Raw genomic sequence first — 22,828 nt, 5'->3', positions numbered from 1 at the left:
CCCCCTTGGCCCCCCCCCGTTTCCCCCCCCCCCGCCCCGGCCACTGGAGTTCATGCATTCTGTCATTTACATTGAGGCCTATTATGTAAAGTTAGTGTCCCAAGATGTCCCTCAGTGCAAGTTCATCCACTGGGGTTTAGTCAGCCTATCTAGAGTCTCTCCTTTCAAGAAGATCAGCTCTTCCTCACCCAGCAGTAATCAGCTGCCAATAATTCTTCGACTAAGATTGGGGCTTGCTGTTCATTTCCACAGTTCTGTGATGGGTTTTCATCAGCCTAAGTTTGCATAGGTCTTGTACATGCTGACACCATGACTGTAAGTTTATATAAGATGGGTCCCAGGTGCCTGTAGGACTATGGTCATGTACCTCCTCCCTAGCTCTTACAATCTTTCTGCTCCCTCTTCCACAATGGTCACTGAGGCCTGCGTGGATGGACCTCAATATACAAGTCCTTTCCAATGACCCACACTCTGCTGACTCTTACTCTCTGTGTTTTTGACAATTTGTGGCCTTTGTGTTCCTGGCCCTCTGTTGCATGTTGCATGAGGGAGCTTCACTTGTTCTGTGTTCTGTGAGTCTTAAATGTAGAGCTTGCATCCTAGATGTGCCACTTAGGCTTGGGCAAATCACAGAGAATCTGAGTGTGACCAGTGGTGTAACTCTGTAATAAATTTCTGTTGAAAAAGAAGCTACTTTGATGGATGGTGACGGGGATACTTGTTTATAAGGATTTGGTGCTAGGGTCCACAAATAAAAATGTCTTTTGTTTTTCTGACTCTGTGTTACTTAGTATAACAGCTTCTAGATCCATTCATTTACCTACAAATTTCATTATTTCAGCTTTTTTTAATGCTGAGTAGAGTTCCGTTGTGTAAATGTACTACATTTTCGTTAACCATTTGTCAGGTGAGGGGCACTTGGGTTGCATCCATCTCTTAGCTATTATGAAAAGAGCAGCAACAAGCATGGTTGTAAAGTGTCTCTGCAACAGGATAAGTCCTTTGGGTGTATGCCAAGGAGTGGTGTAACCCGGGTCATGTGGTAGGTTCATTTTTAGTTTTTTGAGCATTCACCATAATGCTTTCCTTAGGGGTTGAATGAGTTTGCAATTCCACCAGCAGCGAATGAGCATTCCCTTTTCTCCACATTCTTGCCAGCATTTGGTATCATTTGTTCTCTTGATCTTAGCCAGTGTGACTTGGGTAAGGTGATATCTTAAGGTTTTTTTAATTTGTATTCCCTAATTACTAACGATATTGAACACTTTTTAAGGTATTTCTTAGCCATCTTTATTTCTTCCTTTGAGAACTCTGTTTAGATCTTCAGTCCATCTTTTAATTAGGTCATTTGTTCTCTTGATCCTTTGTTTTTTGAGTTCTTTATATATTTTGGATATTAAACGTCTATCAGATGTGTCATTGATGAAGATTTTTTCCCACTCTGGGTTTTCTCTTCTTTCTTGATTGTTTCTTTTGCTGTACATAAGCTTTTTAGTTTAATAAGGTCCCACTTGTTGATTGTTGACCTTAATTCCTGAGCAGCTGGTGTCTGATTTATAAAGTCCTTTCCTACAACCTACTATCTTGTAGGTTACTGCCAATGTTTTCATCTAGTAGTTTCAGAGTTTCCAGTTTCACATTGAGGTCTTTGATCCATTTGGAGTTGACTTTTGTGCAAGGTGAAAGTTAAGGATCTAGTTTCATTCTCCTATAGGTGGAGATCCAGTTTTGCCAGCACTGTTTGTTGAAGATGCTGTCTTTCCTCTATTGTGTGTTCTTGGCACCTTTGTCAAATATTAAGTGGCTAAAATTGCATGTATTCATGTTTGTACCTTCCAATGATGTTCCATTGATCATTGTGTCTGTTTTTGTGCCAGTACCATGCTGTTTTTATGACTGTAGCTCTGTAATATACTTTGAGATCTGTATAATAACCACTACCACCCCACCCCCAGCATTGCTCTTTGTGCTCAGGAGTGCTTTGGCTGTCTGGGGTCTTTTGTGCTTACGATTCTTCAACTTTATCCTCCAGTGTTGATATTCTGTTTTCCATTTAGTGCATTCTGTCGATGAGGCTTTCTCCTGTTGTTTCAAATTGGCTTATTGAGTTTTTTCCTTCCTTCTTCATTTCAGCCTGAGTTTTCTTCAGTTTTTCTGCCTTTTTTGTGAATTCAGTGAGAAGTTTATCCCTATCTTCTTTTAGTTCTTTGATTTGTTTTTGTGTGTTCTTTAAATTTGTTGAATTCCTTGATCATGTTTATGATGATTCTTTAAATTCTGTGTCTTGGGTTATGTCTAGGGGATTCTCCTTGTGGAACTCTTCTACAGGACTGGTAGAATTTGGTGGGAACATGCAGTTTTAATTTTCCATATTATTTTTCCATTGTGGTTTTGGCATGTGCATTTCTTTTGTTGGTGGTGATTCTGGTGTGAAACTCAGGTCTTCTTTTGTTGAATTAGTTTTCTTCTGTTTGTATTATTGGTGTGCCTTGATTGTTTTCTTATTGGGTATGTAAAGCTGGTTGGTCTAGGTTTCAGGTTCCCTCAGATTTTATTTTGGAGGGAACTGATGACTTCAGTTCAGCCGCTCAGGAGCTCCCACAAAGGCCCAAGTCAGGCTCCAGTCAGATACACTCAGGCTTCCAAGGTCTGGACTCCTACAAGCATGCACTCACAGCACAGTTTGGGAAGTTTGCTAAGGGGAGTCCTGATTTTGGCACTCTGAGGCAATCTGCTGAGGTATCAGTCCCTACCCTACTGTAAGGCAGAGAGGTCTACCTTTGGGGATGTGGGAGGGGCCTCACATAATCCCAGTTAGGGGATTGTGTACAGAGCAATTTGGGGAAGCTCATCACCACTCAGGATCCAGGCACTCTCAGGCAGTCTGCTGAGGTCCCAGCCCCTACACCAGACAGAGGCCAGATCCAGGCACTCTCAGGCCATCTGCTAAAGTCTCCAATTTTATTAGAATTTAAGGAAAAATCCTCAGGGCAGGCAAACTGTAAATCTCAGCAGCTGCTTTAAGGAGGAGAATGAAGGGCGAAGGGAAATAAAATATAAAGCCATGCTGATTTTGAGCCAGCCTGGAGATCAGACCTGTGGTAAACAAACAGCCACATGGTGAAGAAAAGGGAACTTTAGAGAAAAAGTAAAAGAAACCCAGAATGTTGGGGCTATCCAAAGCATTAGGGAAAGCATGGTTAGAAAAGAGATACAAAGAAGAAAAGGAGAGGTTATGCTTTTCTGAAGCATTCAGAAAACCAGTAAACATACCAGAGAGTTCGTGCCTGCGACCTGACCCACTGGCACTGCACTGAGGGGCAGGGATTCCAGGCAGGAAAATTCACCATCTCATTAACATACTAGGTATTCCACCCTTCTCTTCAGCATGACTTCAGGTGAACTTGCCTTCCTGGGGGTGGTCCTATGACCAGGTGATTGACTTGGCAAACCTGAAAAGTTGAGTCTTCATCTATACCAGAGGTTTTTACCCCTTGACAAGATTTCTCTTAAGGGACTTTTTTTTGCTATACTGTAGCAGTACCATAATTGGATTTTCTATTCTATAGTAAAGATTCAATTTCAGCACACAGAACCTTGGAGATGCACTTAAGTCATGCCCAAGCCATAGCATTCCATCTTGTCCCCAAGGTCCTTTTCATAATGAAAAACACAATCAACCTGCCAGATGACTCAGTCAGTAAAGGCACTTGCCACCAAGCCTGACTATCTGAGTTCAATCCCAGGAGCCCACATGGTAGAAGGAGAAAATCAACTCTGGCAAGTTGTCCTCTTGCCTATATACATGCACCATGGAATGCACATGCACCAATGCATATGCACATACACACATACACACATAATAAATAATTTTAAAAGAAGAATATAACCATTCCATTTCCAGTAATCCCAAAGTCTTAACTAGTTCCAACCAGCATTAAAAGTCTAAAGTCTCATCTGATAGTTAAGGCAAATTCCTTAATAGTTATAAGCCTGTGAAACTAACAAAAGTTTACTTCCAAAGTACAATGATAGAACAGGCATAAGATAAACATACCCATTCTAGGGAAAGAAAACGAAGGCAAAAAAAGAATAATTCATCCAAAGCAAAACTGAAGTCCATCAGTGCAAGGATTAAATCCTACTCTTTTAAGTGTAGCATACCATACACTGTGTGGCAAAAAGGTGGGTTCCCAGGACCACTCACACCTTCACCTGTTTGCTTGTCGGCTCCTTCCTGGCCAGGCTATGGATTTTCCAAGTGTTTGCTGTGCTTCGATTTGCTCCTGAGTGTCATGTAAATTTGTCTAAAATCAGCCGAGAATGCCCATACCATACCTGAATGTTTTGTTGTTTTGAGCATTTCCTCCTCCAGGTCCAAGGGAGAGGAGCTGAGTCACATTTGTTTATTTATTAAATAGTGTGTGTCTGTGTGTCTGTATCTGTGTGTCTATGTGTCTATGTCTGTAGAGTTGGTTCTCTTCTTCCACTTTTACATGAGTTCCAATAATCAAACTCAGATTATCAGGCTTCCATAGTCCAGCTATCAGCACCTTTAACTGCTGAGCCATTTTGCCAGCTCCTCTGCTGAATTTTTAAATATTCACTTTGGTTATCTGTCAATGGAAGAATATTAGTAGATTATGCTTAGAAATAAAATTTTCAAGAGGTGAAAGTAATTTAAGATAATTGAAATGAAATAACATATGGGGTTTCAGAAATTTTCTATTTGCATCATTACATTCACAAATGAGAAAAACATTGTTTTTGTTCCATTGGAGATGAGGAAAAACATCAAAGCCTTGAACTTGTATAGCCAAGGATGACTTTGAACTCCTCATATCCTTGCCTCCATTAAAATATTTCTTAACACCAATAATAAGCAATTAGAGAACTAATCAAACATCCTTGGAGAGAGAAATGTAGGTACTTTAGAAACAATATTTTCAGACTGTACCAATTAGTCTAGTTTAATAAAAGAACTTTAGTTTATTCAATAATATAGTGATTGGGGCTGGAGAGATGGCTCAGTGGTTAAGAGCACTGACTGCTCTTGCAGAGGACCTGGGTTCGATTCCCAGCACCCACATGGCGGCTACAAACCATCATTAACTCCAGTTCCAAGGGTATCTGAAGCCCTCTTCTGACCTTTGCAGCATTTCACAACAAGGGTGCACTCACATGCAGGCAATACACTCATACACATAAAATAAAAAATAATATTTTTTTAAAAAAGGAATGCAGTGATTTTACAAACCTTATTGCATTCTTTATTTAAGAAAGAATTATCAGGGGGCTAAAGAAATGACTCCATGGTTAAGAGCACTGGCTGCTCTTACAGAGCACCTGGGTTTGGTTCCCAGCACCCATGTGGTAGCTAACAACCATCCATAACTCCAGTTCCAGGAGATTGACACCCTTTGTCATTACATGCATACATTACATGTACACTTACATACTTGTAAACAAAATGCTCATACAAATAAAATAAAAATAAAAGAACTAAAGAAAAAGAACTATTTTATTTTAAAACCTCTAGGTGTAGCCAGGCATGATGGCATATGCCTTTAATCCCAGCAGAGACAGGTGAATCTCTGTGAGTTTGAGCTCAGCCTAGTCTGCATAGAGAGTCTACATAGTGAGACTCTGTCTCAAACAACCAACAACAATAGCAGCAACAAAAAACCTCTAGGTGAATGGTAAGAAACTGGACATGTGTAATGTCAAAATAGTATAATACTAGTTGGTGAACACAAGGAGAAAACATAGCTGTGTAATGGAGGAATCAGAATCATGGCCCCAGTCACTAGATGAACTTCAGCACACTCATCATGAGTCCATAGATAGTATATCTTCTAGTATGTTACAGCATGGGTGTACAAAGTCACTAATGATGAAGTTTAACAAAAACAGGTTTGGCTTAGATCCATCAAATCTTTGGCTATAATAGTCACCTTTGCAGGAAATACAGCAGGTGACCCTATTCAATGCAAGAATAAACGAAATAATAGCCTAAGAGGACCATCAAGATGGCTCATTAGGTAAATGTGCTTGCTACCAAGCCTGAAAACCTGAATTTGATCCTGAGAGGCCACATTGACTCCTACAAGTTTTTCGATCTCCATACATACAGTATAGCATATGTACGACCATACATACACATACTTAAAATAAATAGATGTAATTAATTTTTTGAGCTTTTAAAATTTCATACAATATTTCCCATTCATATCCAGATTTTCCTCCCCCATTCACCCCCCCAACTGAACCCTATGCACTCTGCCATACATGCTGAGTCCTGTTTATTCAGGTGTTTGTACCCAAATGTCCTTCAGTGTAAATGCATCAACTGGAATCTAATCAGCCCATCCAGTGGCTGTATGTAAATTATACTCTCCCTCACCCAGCAGCAACCAGTCTCAAATAGTTCTCAATCTAGTGCTGACCCGACACCTATTTCTCACCTTCTCTTTGGGCACTTATTTAATTGAGCTGACTGACGTGGGTCCCGCATTTGATGCCACCAGTGCCGCAGGCTCACATGAGCAAGCATCCTTTGGCCTGGAAGCTTCCACCTCATATGTTCATGAGCCAGCCCTGGCTCTTACAATCTTTCTATCTCCTCTTCTGCTTTATTGAACTATGGTCTAATAGAAGGCATGGAATTATTTCAATTTTTTTGTGTTTGTTGGGATTTCTTTTGTGCCTTAGAATGTGGTCAATTTTAGAATAAGTTGCATGAGCTGCTGAGTAGAAAATGTATTCTTTGGTGGTTGGGTAGAATATTCCATATATATGTTAGGTCCTGATACAGTATATCATTTAAGTCAGATGTCTCTCTCTTTATTCCTTGTCCAGTTGACCTATCTATTGAAGAAAGTGGGATATTAAAGTCACCCACTGTCACTGAGTTGGTGCCAATCTCTGTTTCATAGTCCTGGACTACTGATTTTATGAAATTGGGTGCTCCACAGTTTGGTACATAAATGTTCTTGCTTGTAATATCTTCTTGGCCAGTTGTTCCTTTGATTAGAATGAAGTAACCCTCCTTATCTCTTCTGATGATTTTTTTAATTTGAAGTCTATTTGTCAGATACTAAAATTGCAATGCCTGCTTGCTTCTTAGGGCCATTTACTTGGAATATTTTTTCCATCCTTTCACCCTAAGATAGTGTCTATCCTTGAAGGTGAGAGGAGTTTCTTGAAGACAACAAAAAGATGGGTTTTCTTTCTCGAGCCATTACACCAGCCTGTATCTTTTGACAGGGGAGTTGAGGCCATTGATATTTAGTATTATTATTGAAATTGCGGATTGTGTACTGTCATATTAATTTGTGTTTGTGGCCCTATTTTGTGTTTCCATTATTATACCTTTCTTATTTTCTTTCTGTAGCATTTTGGGCATGCTCATTCCTTTCTTTGGTCCTCTGTATTGCTTCAAGTATTCTCTGCAGTGCTGGTTTGGAAGACATGAATTCTTTCAGCCTATTTGTGTCATGGAAAATTTTCTGTTCCCCTTCAACCTTGATAGATAGTTTTGCTGGATAAAATATTCAGGGTTGACGTTCATGGTTGTTTAGAACTGGGAATACTTTGTTCCAGGCTTTTCTGGCTTTCATGGTTTACACTGAAAAGTCAACTGTTATTCTGATGGGTTTTCCTTTATATGTAACTTGTTGTTTTCTCTAGCAGCTTTGAGTATCCTCTCTTTGTTCTGTACTTTTAATGTTTTTACTATGATATGTCGTGGGGACTTTATGTTCTGATCATGTCTTAATTGTATTCTCTGTTCTTCTTGAATCTCTATAGGCATATCTTTCCTTTATTTAGGGAAGTTTTCTTCTATAATCCTATTGAAGATCTGTTTGATGCCATTGGTTTGATTTTCTTCTCCTTCCTATATGCCTATAATGTGTAGATTTGATCGTTTCATGTTGTCTCACATTTCCTGAGTATTCTATTCCCGTGTTTTTTTTAATTTCGCAGTCTTTGCTTAAGGAGTTCAGATCTTCAATTTTATCCTCCAGTCTTGATATTCTGTTTTCCATTTCATTCATTCTGCTTGTGAGACTTTCTCCTGTTGTTTCTAATTGGTTTATTTAGTCTTTCAGTCCCGTATTCATTTCCATTTGGGTTTTCTTCACTATTTCTCTTTAGTGAATTCGCTTTTCAAATTATGAATTGTTTTTGATATTTCATTAAGCCATGTATTTGTATATTCCCGAGCTTCCATCATAAGTTTATGACTTTCCTTTTTGAGTTCTTTGAGTTGTCTGTGTTTTCTTGTAATTCCTTGATCATGTTTATGATTGTTCTTTTAAATTCTGTGTCCTTGGGTAGTTCTCAATGTTCTGCACTTCTGTAGGATTCATGGGTTTTGTTGGGGACATATTTTCCTGGCTTTTCATTTTGTCTGTGGTTTTACATTGTCATCTGCGCATATGGATGTTCTTTGTCAGTTATGTGTTCAACAGGAACTTCTACTCTGCTTTTGTTTAATTTAATTTTGGTTCTGTTACTATTGTTTATGTCACTTAGTTACTTTTTGTATGGGTATGAAAGATAAATTGGTGGGTATTTCACATTCTTGCTGGGTAGGAGACTGGTCAGAGTCCTGACTGAGCAGTTCTGTCTGCCTGATCTGGAGGCTGGGACTGGTGGTGAGGGGATTGCTTAGATGAGAATTTAGGATGGTGGTGGTTAGTTAATCTGGTTTGAAAGAATTGGAGCCTGCCTGTGAGAGAGGCTTGAAGGGATGAAGTGGGGGTGGATGAGAGAAATAGGGTAGGCAGATCTGATTTACCAGAGTCCTGGCTGAGTTTGACTGTCTGCTGATCAAGAGACTAGGAATTTGGAGGTGAGGGGACCTCCTGGGTGAGGACTTAGAGGTCTATGGTAGAGTGATTGGTCAATCTGGTTTGGAAAGTTAGTCCTGGGATTTGGGGTTAATTGGAGCCAGCCTGTGAGAGAGGCTTGTGGGGGGGGGGGTGCAGAGTGTGGGTTGATGAGAGGAGGGGAGGCAGTGGGTTTATCTGATTTACCAGAGTCCTGGCTGAGCAGGTCTGTTTGCCTAATCCCAAGGCTGGAAATTTGGCAGTGAGGGGGCTGCCTGGGTGAGAATTTAGGGATCTATAGTAGAGTGAGTGGTTAATCTGGTTTGGGAATGTAGTCCTGGGATTTGGGGTTAAGGAATAGGAGCCAGCCTATGAGAGAGGCCTGCAGGGACAGGGATGAGATGAATGAGGCAGCTAGTCCTCCTGTAGAGAATGAGGTGAAGCTGAGGCTGGTCCCACCTGTGAGAGAGGCCAGCAGAGGACAGGTGGGGGTGGATGAGAGAAATGGGGGAGGAGAGGCAGTGAGCTTGATCTGATTTACCAGAGTCCTGGCTGAGCAGGTCTGTCTGCCTAATCCTGATGCTGGGAATTTGGCAGCGAGGGGGCCGCCTGGGTCAGAATTTAGGGTTCTATGGTAGGGTGAGTGGTTAATCTGGCTTGGGAAGGTAGTCCTGGGATTTGGGGTTAAGGAATAGGAGCCAGCCTGTGAGGCTTGCAAAGACAGGGATGAGAGGAATAGGGTAGCTAGTCCTCCTGTAGAGAATCAAGAAATTTTTAATAGTATAAGAATGTAACCACATAAACCCAGAAGGTGAGACACCACAGAAAAAGAGGGCAGGGGTTGTGTGTGTTTTTCAGTGGCTCATACATAGAGCTCAGAGGACAAATTGCCAGAGTTGGTTTTCTTCTTCCAACAAATGCATCCTGGGTATCAAACTCAAGTCATCAGACTTGGCAGCAATCACCTTTACCTGTTGTCTTCTCACTGGCCCAGAAGAGGTTATTTTTAAAAGAGGGCTATGCTACCTTATCTGAGTTAGCTTATACAAATTATATAAGGAGGTAAGCACTAGAAATATTGTATACATTTTGGATTACATACTGGTTCAGATCATTCAGAGAAAACTAAATATGACCCAGGAGTACTAGTAGAAACATTTACCAAAACAGAACAAAAATTTGAAACAGAACAAGTTTTGCTAAAAACAAGTATAGAGACTTGTATGCGTGTGTACAGAAATAATCTAGAAGAATATACAGTGAATTATCTTGCTGAATGGAATTTTATTTTTCTTTTGTCTATGCCAGTTTTACACTGATTCTGAAATAAAGTATTCTAATAATAAATTTCATAATACCTGATTGATACCTACCTAATGTCTTATTTATGAGACTTGCCTATAATACATTTAACATTCAAAATTTAGCTTTCTATGAAACTACAGTGCTATGTCCCTTTCTTTTGTAGACAGAGAACCTGGATTTTTTATCTCTTCTAAAGACAATTGAGGAATTCTATAAAGGCGAAGATGGGGAAAATCTGGAAATCCTCTGTCCTGTTCAAGATCAAGCCTGTGTAGCTAAATTTGAAGATGGAATTTGGTACCGAGCAAAAGTCACTGGTAGGAAAGTGCATACTATTTCCACAGGGAAATGTACTTCAAAACTAGAATCATTTGACTTGATAGAAGTTAAATTACAGAAGTGATATTGTCTGATCTTATCACTTGCTCTGTCATGTATCTTTAGAAAGTTAGTGGTAATGTTAGGAGGTGAATCTCTGGTTTCCAAAATTTTATTTGCTTGAGCAGGAATTAGCCATTAGGAATCTAGCTAGAAAACTAGTAGATAGTACAGAGCAACATATTAAAGTAATCCAAGATCCAGACTGGTTACTTCTAAATTACAGAAAATTTTAAATCTCACGTGAAATTATTTATCCTTCCAAATTAAGTTTTCTCTCCATAGTCATCATTGATTTTAATTCAGTTAGTAATTAGTGTCTTATACTAGCTAAATTTAAATATTTTTCAAATGCAGTTCTTTTGAATGTCTTTGTGTTGCTATAACTAAATACCACAGAGCGAGTTATTTATAAACAATAGGCAATTATTTCCTACAGTCCTGGAGTCTAGGAAATCTAAAATCAAGGCATTGACTGATGAGGATCTGGTCTCTCTGTTTCTAATTTAGTTAACCTTGTTGCGTCTTCCAGAGAGAGTAAATGCCATTTCCTTAAATGTCAGGATAAAAGTGAGTTGACGTTTTCTCCATCTAGTCATTTTATAAGGGCACCTGTTCTAGTTTGTTTCTCAATTGCTGTGACAAAATACTCGGACCAGTACCAACTTGGAGAGGAAAGGGTTTATTTTATCTTACATCTCCTGGGTCACAGATCATCAGGGAGCCCAAGGTAGGAACTCAGGGCAGGAACCTATAAGCAGGAGCTGGAGCACAGGCCATGGAGGAATGCTGCTTACTGGCTTGCTCCCTGCACCCCACCCCCGCCTGTTTTCTTATGCAACACAGGCCCACCTGCCCAGGGATGGCACCACCCACAGTGGTCTGGGCCCTCCCACATCACTGAACAATCAAGAAGATGCCCCACAGACATGGCCACAGGCCAGTCCTATGGAGGCAATTCCCCATTTGAGGCTCCCTCAGCCCAGGTGTGTCAAGTTGACACTAAAGCTATCCAGCACAGGCACCTATCCCATACACTAGAGCAGAGCCATCTAGAGCAGAGACCTATGACAGTCACCTCTGAGAGGTCATACCCCTTAATAGTGTTGCATTAGGGATTAAATTTCAACATGAATTTTGGAGAGGCAAAAACATTTAAAACATTGAAATAAAGATACCAATGTACATATTTTGGCAAATACATAGGACAGTAAAGATTTTTTGATGTCTTTAAGGTCTTTGCAACTGCCTTTAAATTAGAATTATTGGCATCAAATAATTTATTTGATGAACAATAGCCTCTGAAATCCTTAAGCAATGTTGATTGAGAAAGACTCTGTCTTCATGGTGACTTTTAGGATTGGAATGAAAATGCCTGTCTTCCTACCCCTTCTGTAGTCCTATCCAGCTTCACACTGAAGGCCATCCTTGGTAGCTTTTGTTTGATTTGCTTTGGTTTAATTTTCTAATGTCTGTCTTATTTTAAAACTCAGTAGTGGTAAAAAGACTTGTGGTCTAATCTCAAATACAGTAAACCTTTCATTTTTGAAACTCTGTTGGAGTTTTTTGTTTGGTTTGGTATTTATCTCTGTTATGTTTTTGAATAATGTGTAATGCTTCACTTGAGGCTTCAGTTAAATAGATTTTACATATTTATTAGTTCATGAAGTTTTATGTCTCTTGATTTCTCTTTTGTCCTCTCCTCTCCTTGCTTGTATTACAATTTTAAAATTCATATTTTATAGGTATTTTTATTGCTGATCTCTACACTTTAATTCTGAGTTGATCATTATGTCAGCATTTTAAAAATTTTTTATTGAATTTTTGTGTATTTCATGCAGAACATCTTAATCATCTTTATATACCCCCTTCCCCATTGGTCCTGTCCTGTAGCCCCCCACCCCACTGGCATTCATACATTCTGTCATTTGTGTTAAGGCCTATCATGTCAAGTTAGTGTCCCCAGATGTCCCTCAATGCAGGTTTATCCACTGAAGTCTGGTAAACCTATCTAGAGGCCCTCCCTTCAAGAAGATCAGGTCTTCCTCCTCACCCAGCCATAATCAGCTGCCAATAATTCTTTGACTAAGACTGGGGTCTGCTGTCCATTTCCACAGTTCCTTACTGGGTTTTTGTCTGCTTGAGTTTGCATGTTGACACCATTGCTGTGCATTCATATGAGAAGAGTTCCAGGAGTCTGTAGGACTCTATTTCCATATGATCATGCACCTCCTTCCTGACTCGTACAGTCCTTTCACCCCCTCTCCTGCAATGATCTCTGAGCCCTGGGTGGGTGCATTTTAATATAGGAATCCTGTCCAAGAACCCACACTCTATAGACTTTTATTCTCTAAGTTTTGGCCACTTGTGACCTTTTGTGTTCCTGGCCCTCTGTTGCATGAGGGAGCTACATTGATGGGAATTGAAAAATGCGTTAGTGTTCTTTTCATCCCTTGTTCTATTATGTTTCATGAGCCTTAGGCGCGTAGAGGTTGTATAGTAGATGTGCCACTTAGGCTTGGGCAATTCACAGACAATCTCTGTGTATGAGCAGTTGTGAAATTCTGTAATAATCTCTGTCTGTTGAAAAAGAAGCTTCTTTGATGGGTGGTGACTGGAATATTTGTCTGTAAGGATCCGTATTTTGCACATAGTAAGAAATTACAGAGAAACCTTTCTTTGAATTGTTGGCCAGGGTAGTCCAAGATGTTCCCAAAATTAGAAAGGCTGTTGCCACAACCATTAATTGCCTCCCAGAACATGAAGGTTAAGACCCTATTGCTGAAGACAAGATACAGAATTTGATGAAGTAGACTGGAACTGACCTGGAAGCCACCTCCCCTGAAGGCTAGCTCTCATAGCTTTGGAGAGCACTACACAAACTGGTCCAACCCCAGCTTCAAGATCTAAAAACCACATCAGTGGGACTAGAGAAATGGTTCAGCAGTTAAGAACACTGATTGTTCTTGCAGAAGACCAGGGTTCAAATCCCAGCACCACATGGCAGCTAACAACTGTCCCAGGGGATCTGACAGCCTCTTCTAACCTCCACAGGCATTGCATGACATGGGTGCACTTAACTACATGCAGGCAATACACACATACACATAAAATAAAAATGGTAAAATTTAAAAAATAAATAAATAAAAACTAAAAATTAAAGAAAAAAAAAACACATCAATGACCAGCACAACAAATAATATTGGTACAGTAGTGTCACTTTTATCTTGAGGGTAATCAACAGCTACCTCTAATTGAACTTAAAGCCCACTCCTTGGAGTGCCTGGTCTGGCCTCTGCCTGGTGGAGGGACTGAGAACTCAGCAGACTGCCTAAGAGTACCAAAATCAGGCATCCCCTTAGCAAACTTCCCAAATTATGCTGTGAATACCTGCTAGTAGGGGTCCAAACGTTAGAAGGAAGCCTGGGTGTACTTGAGTGGATCCTGACTTGGGCCTCTGTGGGAGCACCTGAGCAGCTCATCAGTTCCCTCCAAAATAAAGTCTGAGAGAACCTGAAACCTAGACCAACCAGCATTACATAACCAGCAAGAAAACAACCAAGGCACACCAATAATACAAATGGAAGCAAACTTCAACTCAAAACAAGGCTTGAATTTCATAACCAGAATCACAAACAATAAAACAAATCCACATGCCACCAGATGTGGTGGCACACGCCGTTAATCCCAACAGATTAAAGAAGAGGCAGGCCAGTCTCTGCAAATTCAAGGCCAGCTTGGTCTCCATAGCAAATCCAGGCCAGCTGTGGAGGGGGAGACCCTGTCTCAAAAAGATCAAGGAAAAAAAAAATTCACATGCCAGAATTACAACGGAAAAATAATAATATGAAAACCAAAACAGCGTGTTCCCACCAAACTCCACCATAGAACACACAAGCAAACAAATCAAAGAACCAAAAGAAGATGGGGGTGAACTTCTCACTGAATTCACAAATGAGAAACATTGAAGAAAACTCAGGCTGAAATGAAGAAGGAAGTAAAAAACTCAATAAGCCAATTTGAAACAACAGGAGAAAGCCTCACCAACAAAATGAATGAAATGGAAAACAATATTAGCACTGGAGGATAAGGTTGAAGAATTGGACCACTCAATCAAAGATTATGAAAAATTTTTAAAACACAGGAATGGAATATACAGGAGATGTGGGACACCATGAAAAGACCAAATCTATGTATCGTAGGCATAGAGGAAGGAGAAGAATTTCAGATTAACAGTATTGACCAGATCTTAAACAGGATTGTAGAAGAGAATTTCCCAAAATTAAGGAAAGACATCCCCATACAAATACAAGAAGCACATAGAACACCAAATAGACAGGACATACTTTGGACACAGGATTTGGAGCAGTGGAGCTGGAACTGACCTGGAAGCCACTTGCCCTGAACACTAGCTCTCATAGCTTTGGAGAGCACTACGCAAGCTGGTACATCAATTGATAGTTCAACCCTAAAAACCACATCAGTGACCAGCACAGCAAATGACATTGGTGCACTTTTATCTTGGGGATAATCAATAGCTACATAATTGGACTTAAAACCCACTCAATGGGAGGAAACTCATGTCTGGTACTGTAAACCTAGCCAAATATACATAGCCGGAGAGGTCATAAATCTTAGAGAAAACCCAAGGCTTTCATATTCTTAGACAAATGTAATTTCTTACTATGTGCAAAATATGGATCCTTAAGTTACAGATAAGTACCCCAGTCACCATCCGTCAAAGTATCTTACTTTTCAACAGATGGAGATTATTACAGTTACACAACTGGTTACACAGAGATTCTCTTTGAATTGCCTAAACCTAAGTGGCACATTTTGGATGCAACTTCTACACCTAAGACTCACGGAACATAGAACAAGGGATGAATCTTTGAATTCTCATCAATGAAGCTCCCTCATGCAACAGAGGGCCAGGAACACAAAAAGGCCACAAATGGCCAAAATGCAGAGAATAAGAGTCAGCAGAGTGTGGATCCTTGGAAAGGTCTCCTATATTGAGGTCCACCCACCCAGGGCTCAGGTAACATTGTGGAAGAGAGGGCGGAAAGATTTTAGGAGCCAGGGAGGAGGTGGATGACAATCCAGAAATAGTCCTACAGGCTCCAGGGACCCTTCTCATACAAACCTATAGCAATGGTGTCACGATGCAAATTTAGGTAGACAAAAATCCAGCACAGAACTATGGAAATGTACAGCAAGCCCCAATCTTAGTCGAAGAATTATCGGCAGCTGATTACTGCTGAATGAGGAAGAGCAGATCTTCTTGAACAGAGAGACTCTAGATAGGCTGACTGAACCCCAGTGGATGAACTTCCACTGAGGGACATCTCAGGTCACTAACTTTACATAATAGGCCTTAGTACAAATGACAGAATGTATGAACTCTAGTGGGGGGAAGGGCTATGGGAGGGTGTCAAATGGGAAAGAGGAAGGAGGTATAAAGATGATTTTATGTATGAAATATACAAAAATTCAATTAAAAATTATCTTTTTAAAAAAGCCCACTCAGAAGAGGTGGGAAAGGAGGAGCAGAGAACCAAAGATGGGGGAGGGCATCCCTGGGGCCATGTGCTGAGCCCCTCACAGTAGGGGGAGACAGCATTGGGGGCTGGGGTCAGGCTTCTTTCAGGGTCTGACCCTCCCATCCTCACCCCTCCCAGAAGATTGGCATTTGTCAGCAGCCCACTCTCCCACCCCCTCATTGCAGTGACTGTCCAAAGCCCCAGGGAAGATGGTGGAAAACTCCCTGACACCATTGCCAGAAAGGGCGATTTATGGCTTTGTTCTTTTCTTAAGCTCTCAGTTTGGCTTCAGGCTTTTTCTTGTGTGGGCTTTCGTTCCTGAATCATGGTTAAACTCCTTAGGCTTAACCTTTTGGCCTCAAAAATACTGGGCGGTGGCATTACCTGTCTACCTGCTTATTGCTGTCCTAATGGGCTATGTACTCTTATTTGGAATCAACATGATGAACACGTCTTCACTCAACTCCATTCATACAATCACAGACAACTATGCTAAAAAATCAGGAACAGAAGAACCACCAAGAAGATGCCATCCCAGCATTAAGAGATATTCCTATTAGTGAAGTTAACAAAATGTTCTTTCTTGAAGCCAAAGAACTTTATACCCAAAACTGTGTGTAAACATCTGAAGACCAAATATTTATAAGTTTGGGGCTGAATAATTTTGAACATAATTATATTGACTATCTTCTTAATATCCAAAATATGAAACTGATCTCATACTGAGTTCAGTTAATATTGTGAATGTTTCCAAGCATGAGTTTTTAATGGAAAAAATAAATAAAATGCCACATTAAACTATTAAAAAAAAAAAAAAGAAAGAAAGAAAAAGCCCACTCAGCTGGGCGTGGTGGTGCACACCTTTAATCCTAGCACTCGGGCTAGTGAGGTCAAGGCCAAGACTGGTCTACATAGTGAGTTCCAGGCCAGCTGGGGCTACAGGGAGACCCTGTCTCAAAAAAAAAAAGACTACTCAATGGGAGAAAACTTGTTTGGTACTATAAACCTAGCCAAATGCACGTAGCTGGAGAGGTCATGTGTCAGCTTTTTACTTGCATTATTTTCTTTCAGGATGTGGGTATATTTTCCTAACACCTCAAAGCAATTTTCCATATGATTAAGCTTTTCAGATAATTGTAGTTTTGATTTATTTTTAACCTATGGGAACATTTTCAGTAATACTCTTATTGATTCTTTGAGAATTTCGTACAATGTATTTTGATTGTATTCAGACTCCCTTCCCCATCTCCTCCCAAGGCCACCTCCACCTCCCCTACTCCTGGTACTTAATATCTTCTGATTTTTTTCAGGCCTATAGAGTCTACTTTGTGTTACCCAAATGCTCTTGGTATGGGTCCATCCCCTGGAGCCCTGAAACATTTTTCCATTTTTGTCCACTAGGAGTGCTTAATCTCCAGGATTATTGCACATTTGTTATTCTAGGACTTCATTTCCCCCCACAAACACACCCCATTGTTCTCCTGATTTGGAACCCTTGTTTTTTGGCTCCTGTGTTTACCACTTCAATTTATTATTTTGTTTTGGTGATGTCATCCTTATTAGTTTCTTCAGAAGAGGAAAGAATAAATGAGAAGTAAAAATGAGACCTTCCCTGCCTGCCAACTGTTCTCATATGCATTTGATAATTTGGGTAAAGAAAAAAATTCTGTGAGTTAAATTTTATCCCAGAGCCACCTGCAGTTTAAAACTACATCTCAGTCCAGAGTTTTGAAGAAGGGTAAAAATAATGGTGTTAAAAGAATTGAGATACCCTTCTAGTGTGGAAATGCCAGTGGGAAGTTGGGAGATTTCCCTACATTCTGGCCTTACACCTACCTTCTCAACTGTCACAGATGTTTACTACCATGGGGCTAAGTTCTGCAAAGTATCATCATGAGTAGCAATGCACTGTGCCACTTGTTTCTACTTCTTCCACACACTCAGGAATGCTGGACTGCTTCCCCTGTTGTAGTGATGCATTTTTGTATTAGTATTTCACTTTGAAAATGATGGCCACAAGTTTTATATCCCTGTATATGTGTGCTTGGAAAGTATACAGTTTTGACCATACATTCTGGGTGATTTCAAAAAGTTCAGTTTATAATTGGTCTTGGTCTTCAAGTTTCTGTGTATTTGAACCTTTCAAAGATTTCTTTAAAGCATACAGACCAAACTAAGAGGTCTGATAAGCTTGTAATTTCTAATTTAATAATTTTTAAAGGATTGCCTGGACATCGGGAAGTTGAAGTTAGATATGTGGACTTTGGTAATACTGCAAAAATAACACTTAAGGATATGCGTAAAATAAAAGATGAGTTTCTGGACCCCCCAGAGAAGGTAATCTGCTTGTTATGAATGTTACAGTTAGAATGTTAACCTAATATGAAAATATTTTGTAAGGTTGATTTTTGTTTTTTGTGTTTTTTTACCCTAGAGGTGTTCTATAAATGAATATTTTTATCTATAAACAGTGTCTGATACAAGGGCTATAAGTAAATGTTACAGTTAATTACTCTTTAAGAAATACTATGTAAATCAAGTGTGGTGGTGCAAGCCTTGAATCCCAGCACTTGGGAGGCAGAGGCAGAGAGATCTCTGTGAAATTGAAGCCAGCCTTGTCTCAATAGTAAATGCCAGGTCACCTGGGACTACAAGGAGACAGTCTCAAAATGACCAAATGAAAAAAGAAAAAAAACAGCTATGTGAAGCTAGGATAGAGCACTTGTCTTTCATGTACAAGGCCCTGGGTAATAATAGTAGGCTCTGTAGTAATAATAGTAGGTATATGCTGCCAAATAAATATCAAATATAAACATTTTATAGATGTATATTTGTGTCTTAGGTACTTACTGGTCTTTTAATACATTATTTTGAGCCATCTCATAATTCGGTAAGAATATCAGTTGCATGGTACACTGAATGATAAAAGTTCATCTCAGGGGCTGGAGAGATGGCTCAGCGGTTAAGAGCACTGACTGCTCTTACAGAGGACCTGAGTTTGATTCCCAGCACTCACATGGCGGCTATGAATCGTCCTTGACTCCTGTTCCAGGGGAATCTGACACCTTCTTCTGACCTCCACAGCACTGCACAACACGGGTACACTCACGTACATGCAGGCAGTACATTCATATACATAAAATAAAAAATTTATTTTAAAAAAGTTCATCTCAGAAGTACTTTTCCTGTGTTTTATGTCTATGTAAGTAATTATAGTCTACAACAGAACAAGAATTATGGGAAAATGTGTAAAATAGCCCTGTTGATCTCTGGGGACTAGGATACCTAGAGAAAGAGAACAAGCAAACTTAAACTCTCTTTTTTTTTTGTAAAAAAATTATGCTATATGCTACTTTATTTACTTTACAAATTTTTATTACATTTTATTTTTATTTTGTGTGTATATGGGTACATTCATGTGTGTGCACCATGGCACACATGTGGAAGTTTGAGGGACAACTCCTGGGAGTTAGTTCTCTCTTTCTACCATGTGGTTCACACCTTTAACTGATGAGTGCTGAGCCACTGGAGCCATCTGAGCCATCTTAATGGCACAATCTTGTCTTTTTTTTTTTTTTTTTTTTGAAAACTAAATAGTACTGTAAAAAGAAACATGAAATTGCAGATAGCAAAAAGAGAGAAATGACTTAAAAGTATAGAAAAGCATGTCTGCCAAGTACTATACCACCAAGCTACATGAAGATTAGCTTTCTACAGTTAACATACAATTTTATTTTAATTCTAAACTAACTTGAAATTAAGTTTGCATTCTTAATGATGGAATTTTGTTTGATACAGGCAATTAAATGTAAGCTGGCGTATATTGAACCAAGTAAAAGAACACACTGGTCCAAAAAGGCTAAAGAAAAATTTGAAGAAAAGACTCAAGATAAATTTATGACATGTTCTGTTATTAGTAAGATACTTCTATCTTTATATATTGTATAATATAGCTATAAATAAGATTAACATTAGATAATAGTTGTCATAGCTCTAAATAGTGTGCTTTGAGTGACAGCAGTGAGAAAGAATATTCATTGAAAATTAGGACTGTGGAATTTTATCTCCTATAAGCCTTATGGTCAGACCATAAATCTGGGGCTGGAGAGATGACCCAGTGGTTAAGAGCGCTTGATGCTCTTCCAGAGGACCTGGGTTCAGTTTCTAACATCAACAGGTTGGTCCATAACCATCTGTTAACTCCAGTTCCAGGAGATCCAACTTCTTCTTCTGGCCTCTGTGAGTATTGCACACATATACATGCAGGCAAAACACTCATTCATACACATAAAAATAAAAATAAATATTTTATAAAGAAGGCCCCAGTCATCCTTCAGATAGGCACAGTGTTGGACAGCTGTGGTCTCATCTGCTGGACAGCCTAGAGTTACTGAGCAGGAGCACCAGACCAGCCTTGGCAACATAATGAGAACCTATCTCAAAAAATTTTTAAAAAGAAACAAAGATCAATCAACCTTGATGTAGCCCATTACAAACCCTGAAGCCAGAAATTAGCTTCTTTTATTTGTCTACATTTTTTCTAAGACTAAGCTCTAATCTTCAGGCAAATAAAGGGAAGCAGAACATGATCTATAAATAGCATTTGTTTGCTTGTTTGGTTGGTTGGTTTTGTTTCATTTGCCTAAGTGAATTCAGTTGTAGGTACCCCACATTTTGAGAAGTTTTTTTCCTTTTCTGGAAAGGTTAAGGTCCACAAACGTTGTTGATGACTAGCCCACAGTTTTCTAACACAGGAATTGAAAATCAAAAGTTGAATGGTAGAGACTGATTTGAATTGTTATCACCTGAGAGCTTTTTGCTGCGTTAATAAGAGTTTTTTATCTCCTTTACAATAAATATACATTCTACTTCAAGACAGGAATGTATGCTTGTGGGCCACTTACCCCATACTCTTCACTGTATGCAGTATTTGTGCAGTGTAACTTCTCTTAACTTGGAGAATTGTGAGTCTCCAAATACATCTGGCCTTAAGGGGTTTTGATAGGGGGCTGAGAATCTTGGAGATTGTGCATGCGTGTGTGTGTGTGTGTGTGTGTGTGTGTGTGTGTGTGTGTGTGAAAAATTTTGTTATGTTCCAAACAACAGAACCGGATGGTATTGGGCTTAGTGAGTCCTCATACACAGAGTATATAAGGCCATGTTTACTTAGGAAAGATTTACACTTGTTTTTCACTTTTGTCATGCTATCATTAAATGAACTCAACTATCATCAGATGATTCATGTGTTTATAGTGAGGAAACGGGACCTGAAATGAACTGTTCAAGGTCACATAGTTTTAAAATGATGGAGTAAGCTGGGTGTGGTGGCACACACCTTTAATCCCAGCACTTGGGAGGCAGAGGCAGGTAGATCTTTATGAGTTCAAGGCCAGCCTGGTCTACATAGTGAGTTCCAGGCCAGCTGGGGCTACACGGAGACCTTGTCTCAAAAAGACAGAGATTGATGATGATAGATAGATAGATAGATAGATAGATAGATAGATAGATAGATAGATAGATAGATAAAATGATGGCGTATCTGTGATAATTCATTCACTTTGTTGATACAAGAAATTGTTCAGGGGGACTGTGGAGTTGGGTCAGTGGTTAAGATCACTTGCTGCTATTATAAGAGGACCCAGTTCATGTCCCAGCACCCATGTCTGGTGACTTACAACTTCCTATCGCTTCAGCAGGGGATCTGACATCCCCTAATTGCCTATAGGCACTAGCATTCACATGTACAAACAAACACACACACACACACACACACACACACACACACATATACACTCTTAAAAATTAAAAATCTTTTTTGAAAAGGAAACTGTTCAGAAGAAATGGTTTCGTTGAAAATTACTATGAGCACAGAAATTGCATCCTTAGTGTATAGAATTTTTACAACTGGCTTCTCTGAAATGAACCACAAAGTTGTCCTAGTCTGAGTGATCTCCACTGAGTTTAAAACAGCTTTAACCTGGATAACTATTTCCCAGCCTTTGGAAAGTGTGTTTTGTTGAGTTTTAGCATCTTTCTTAAATATCCTTCTGTTGATAATGTAAGGCATACTCCCTGGATTTCTTTTATTTATTTATTTTTATTTTTATTACATGTATTTATTGGGGGGGGGAGTGCCACAGCATGCATGTGGAGATGAGAGGAAAGCTTGAACAAGGTTGTTCTGTCCTTCCACCATGTGAGGCCTGGGGTGTCACACTCAGGTCATCAGGCTTGGAGGCAGGTGCCTTTACCCCCTGAGCCATCTCGTCAGCTCCATAGAATGATCTCCCTCCCTCCCTCCCTTCCTCTCTCCTTCCTATCTTCCCTCCTGCCTTCCCCCATCTTTTTTCTTCTTCCTTCCCTCTCCTTCCTTTTCTCCCTCCCCCATCTCTTTCTCTCTCACTTAATCTTTTATTAATACCAGTAACATCCAGCACCAATGATACCATAGTTGTTAACTAAGAAAATGAGATTTAAGGAATACCAGAAGAACCTACCCAATCTCAACTTTTTCTCCATTTACTTGTACAGTAGTGAAATTGGGACCTTAGAATGACCACTGATGAGACTGGCCTCCCTTTAATGTAGATTGTCACCTTATAAAGCAAGGAACATGTATTTAGTAGGAAGAAATCAGAAAAGACAATAAAGAAGGAGTAACGTGGAATATGAGCCTAATTGAAATGAAAACCTTCATTCATAAGTGTATAGAACTAAAAGGATCAGAGTTTATCAAGGTTCCACATTGCTTAGACATCTGTTTCTAGA

General features: G+C 39.6%; 1 protein-coding gene and 1 pseudogene across 1 annotated transcript in view; both read left to right on the top strand.

Annotated features, from left to right (window-relative positions):
* Rnf17 (ring finger protein 17) overlaps nt 1-22,828 on the top strand; it is a 211,144-nt gene that overhangs the window by 115,043 nt on the left and 73,273 nt on the right. The window contains exons 16-18 of the mRNA XM_008824356.1: nt 10,303-10,456; nt 18,282-18,397; nt 19,859-19,976. Coding sequence (XP_008822578.1) covers nt 10,303-10,456; nt 18,282-18,397; nt 19,859-19,976 — 388 coding nt within the window. The remainder of the gene's footprint in view (nt 1-10,302; nt 10,457-18,281; nt 18,398-19,858; nt 19,977-22,828) is intronic.
* Nucleotides 16,250-16,681, top strand: LOC103726763 (annotated as a pseudogene).

Source organism: Nannospalax galili, unplaced genomic scaffold (genome assembly GCF_000622305.1).
Source record: "Nannospalax galili isolate Female #2095 unplaced genomic scaffold, S.galili_v1.0 scaffold388, whole genome shotgun sequence".
NCBI classification, from domain to species: Eukaryota; Metazoa; Chordata; class Mammalia; order Rodentia; family Spalacidae; genus Nannospalax; species Nannospalax galili.
Note: the sequence above shows the minus strand (reverse complement) of the source record. Positions and strands in the feature narration are given on the sequence as shown.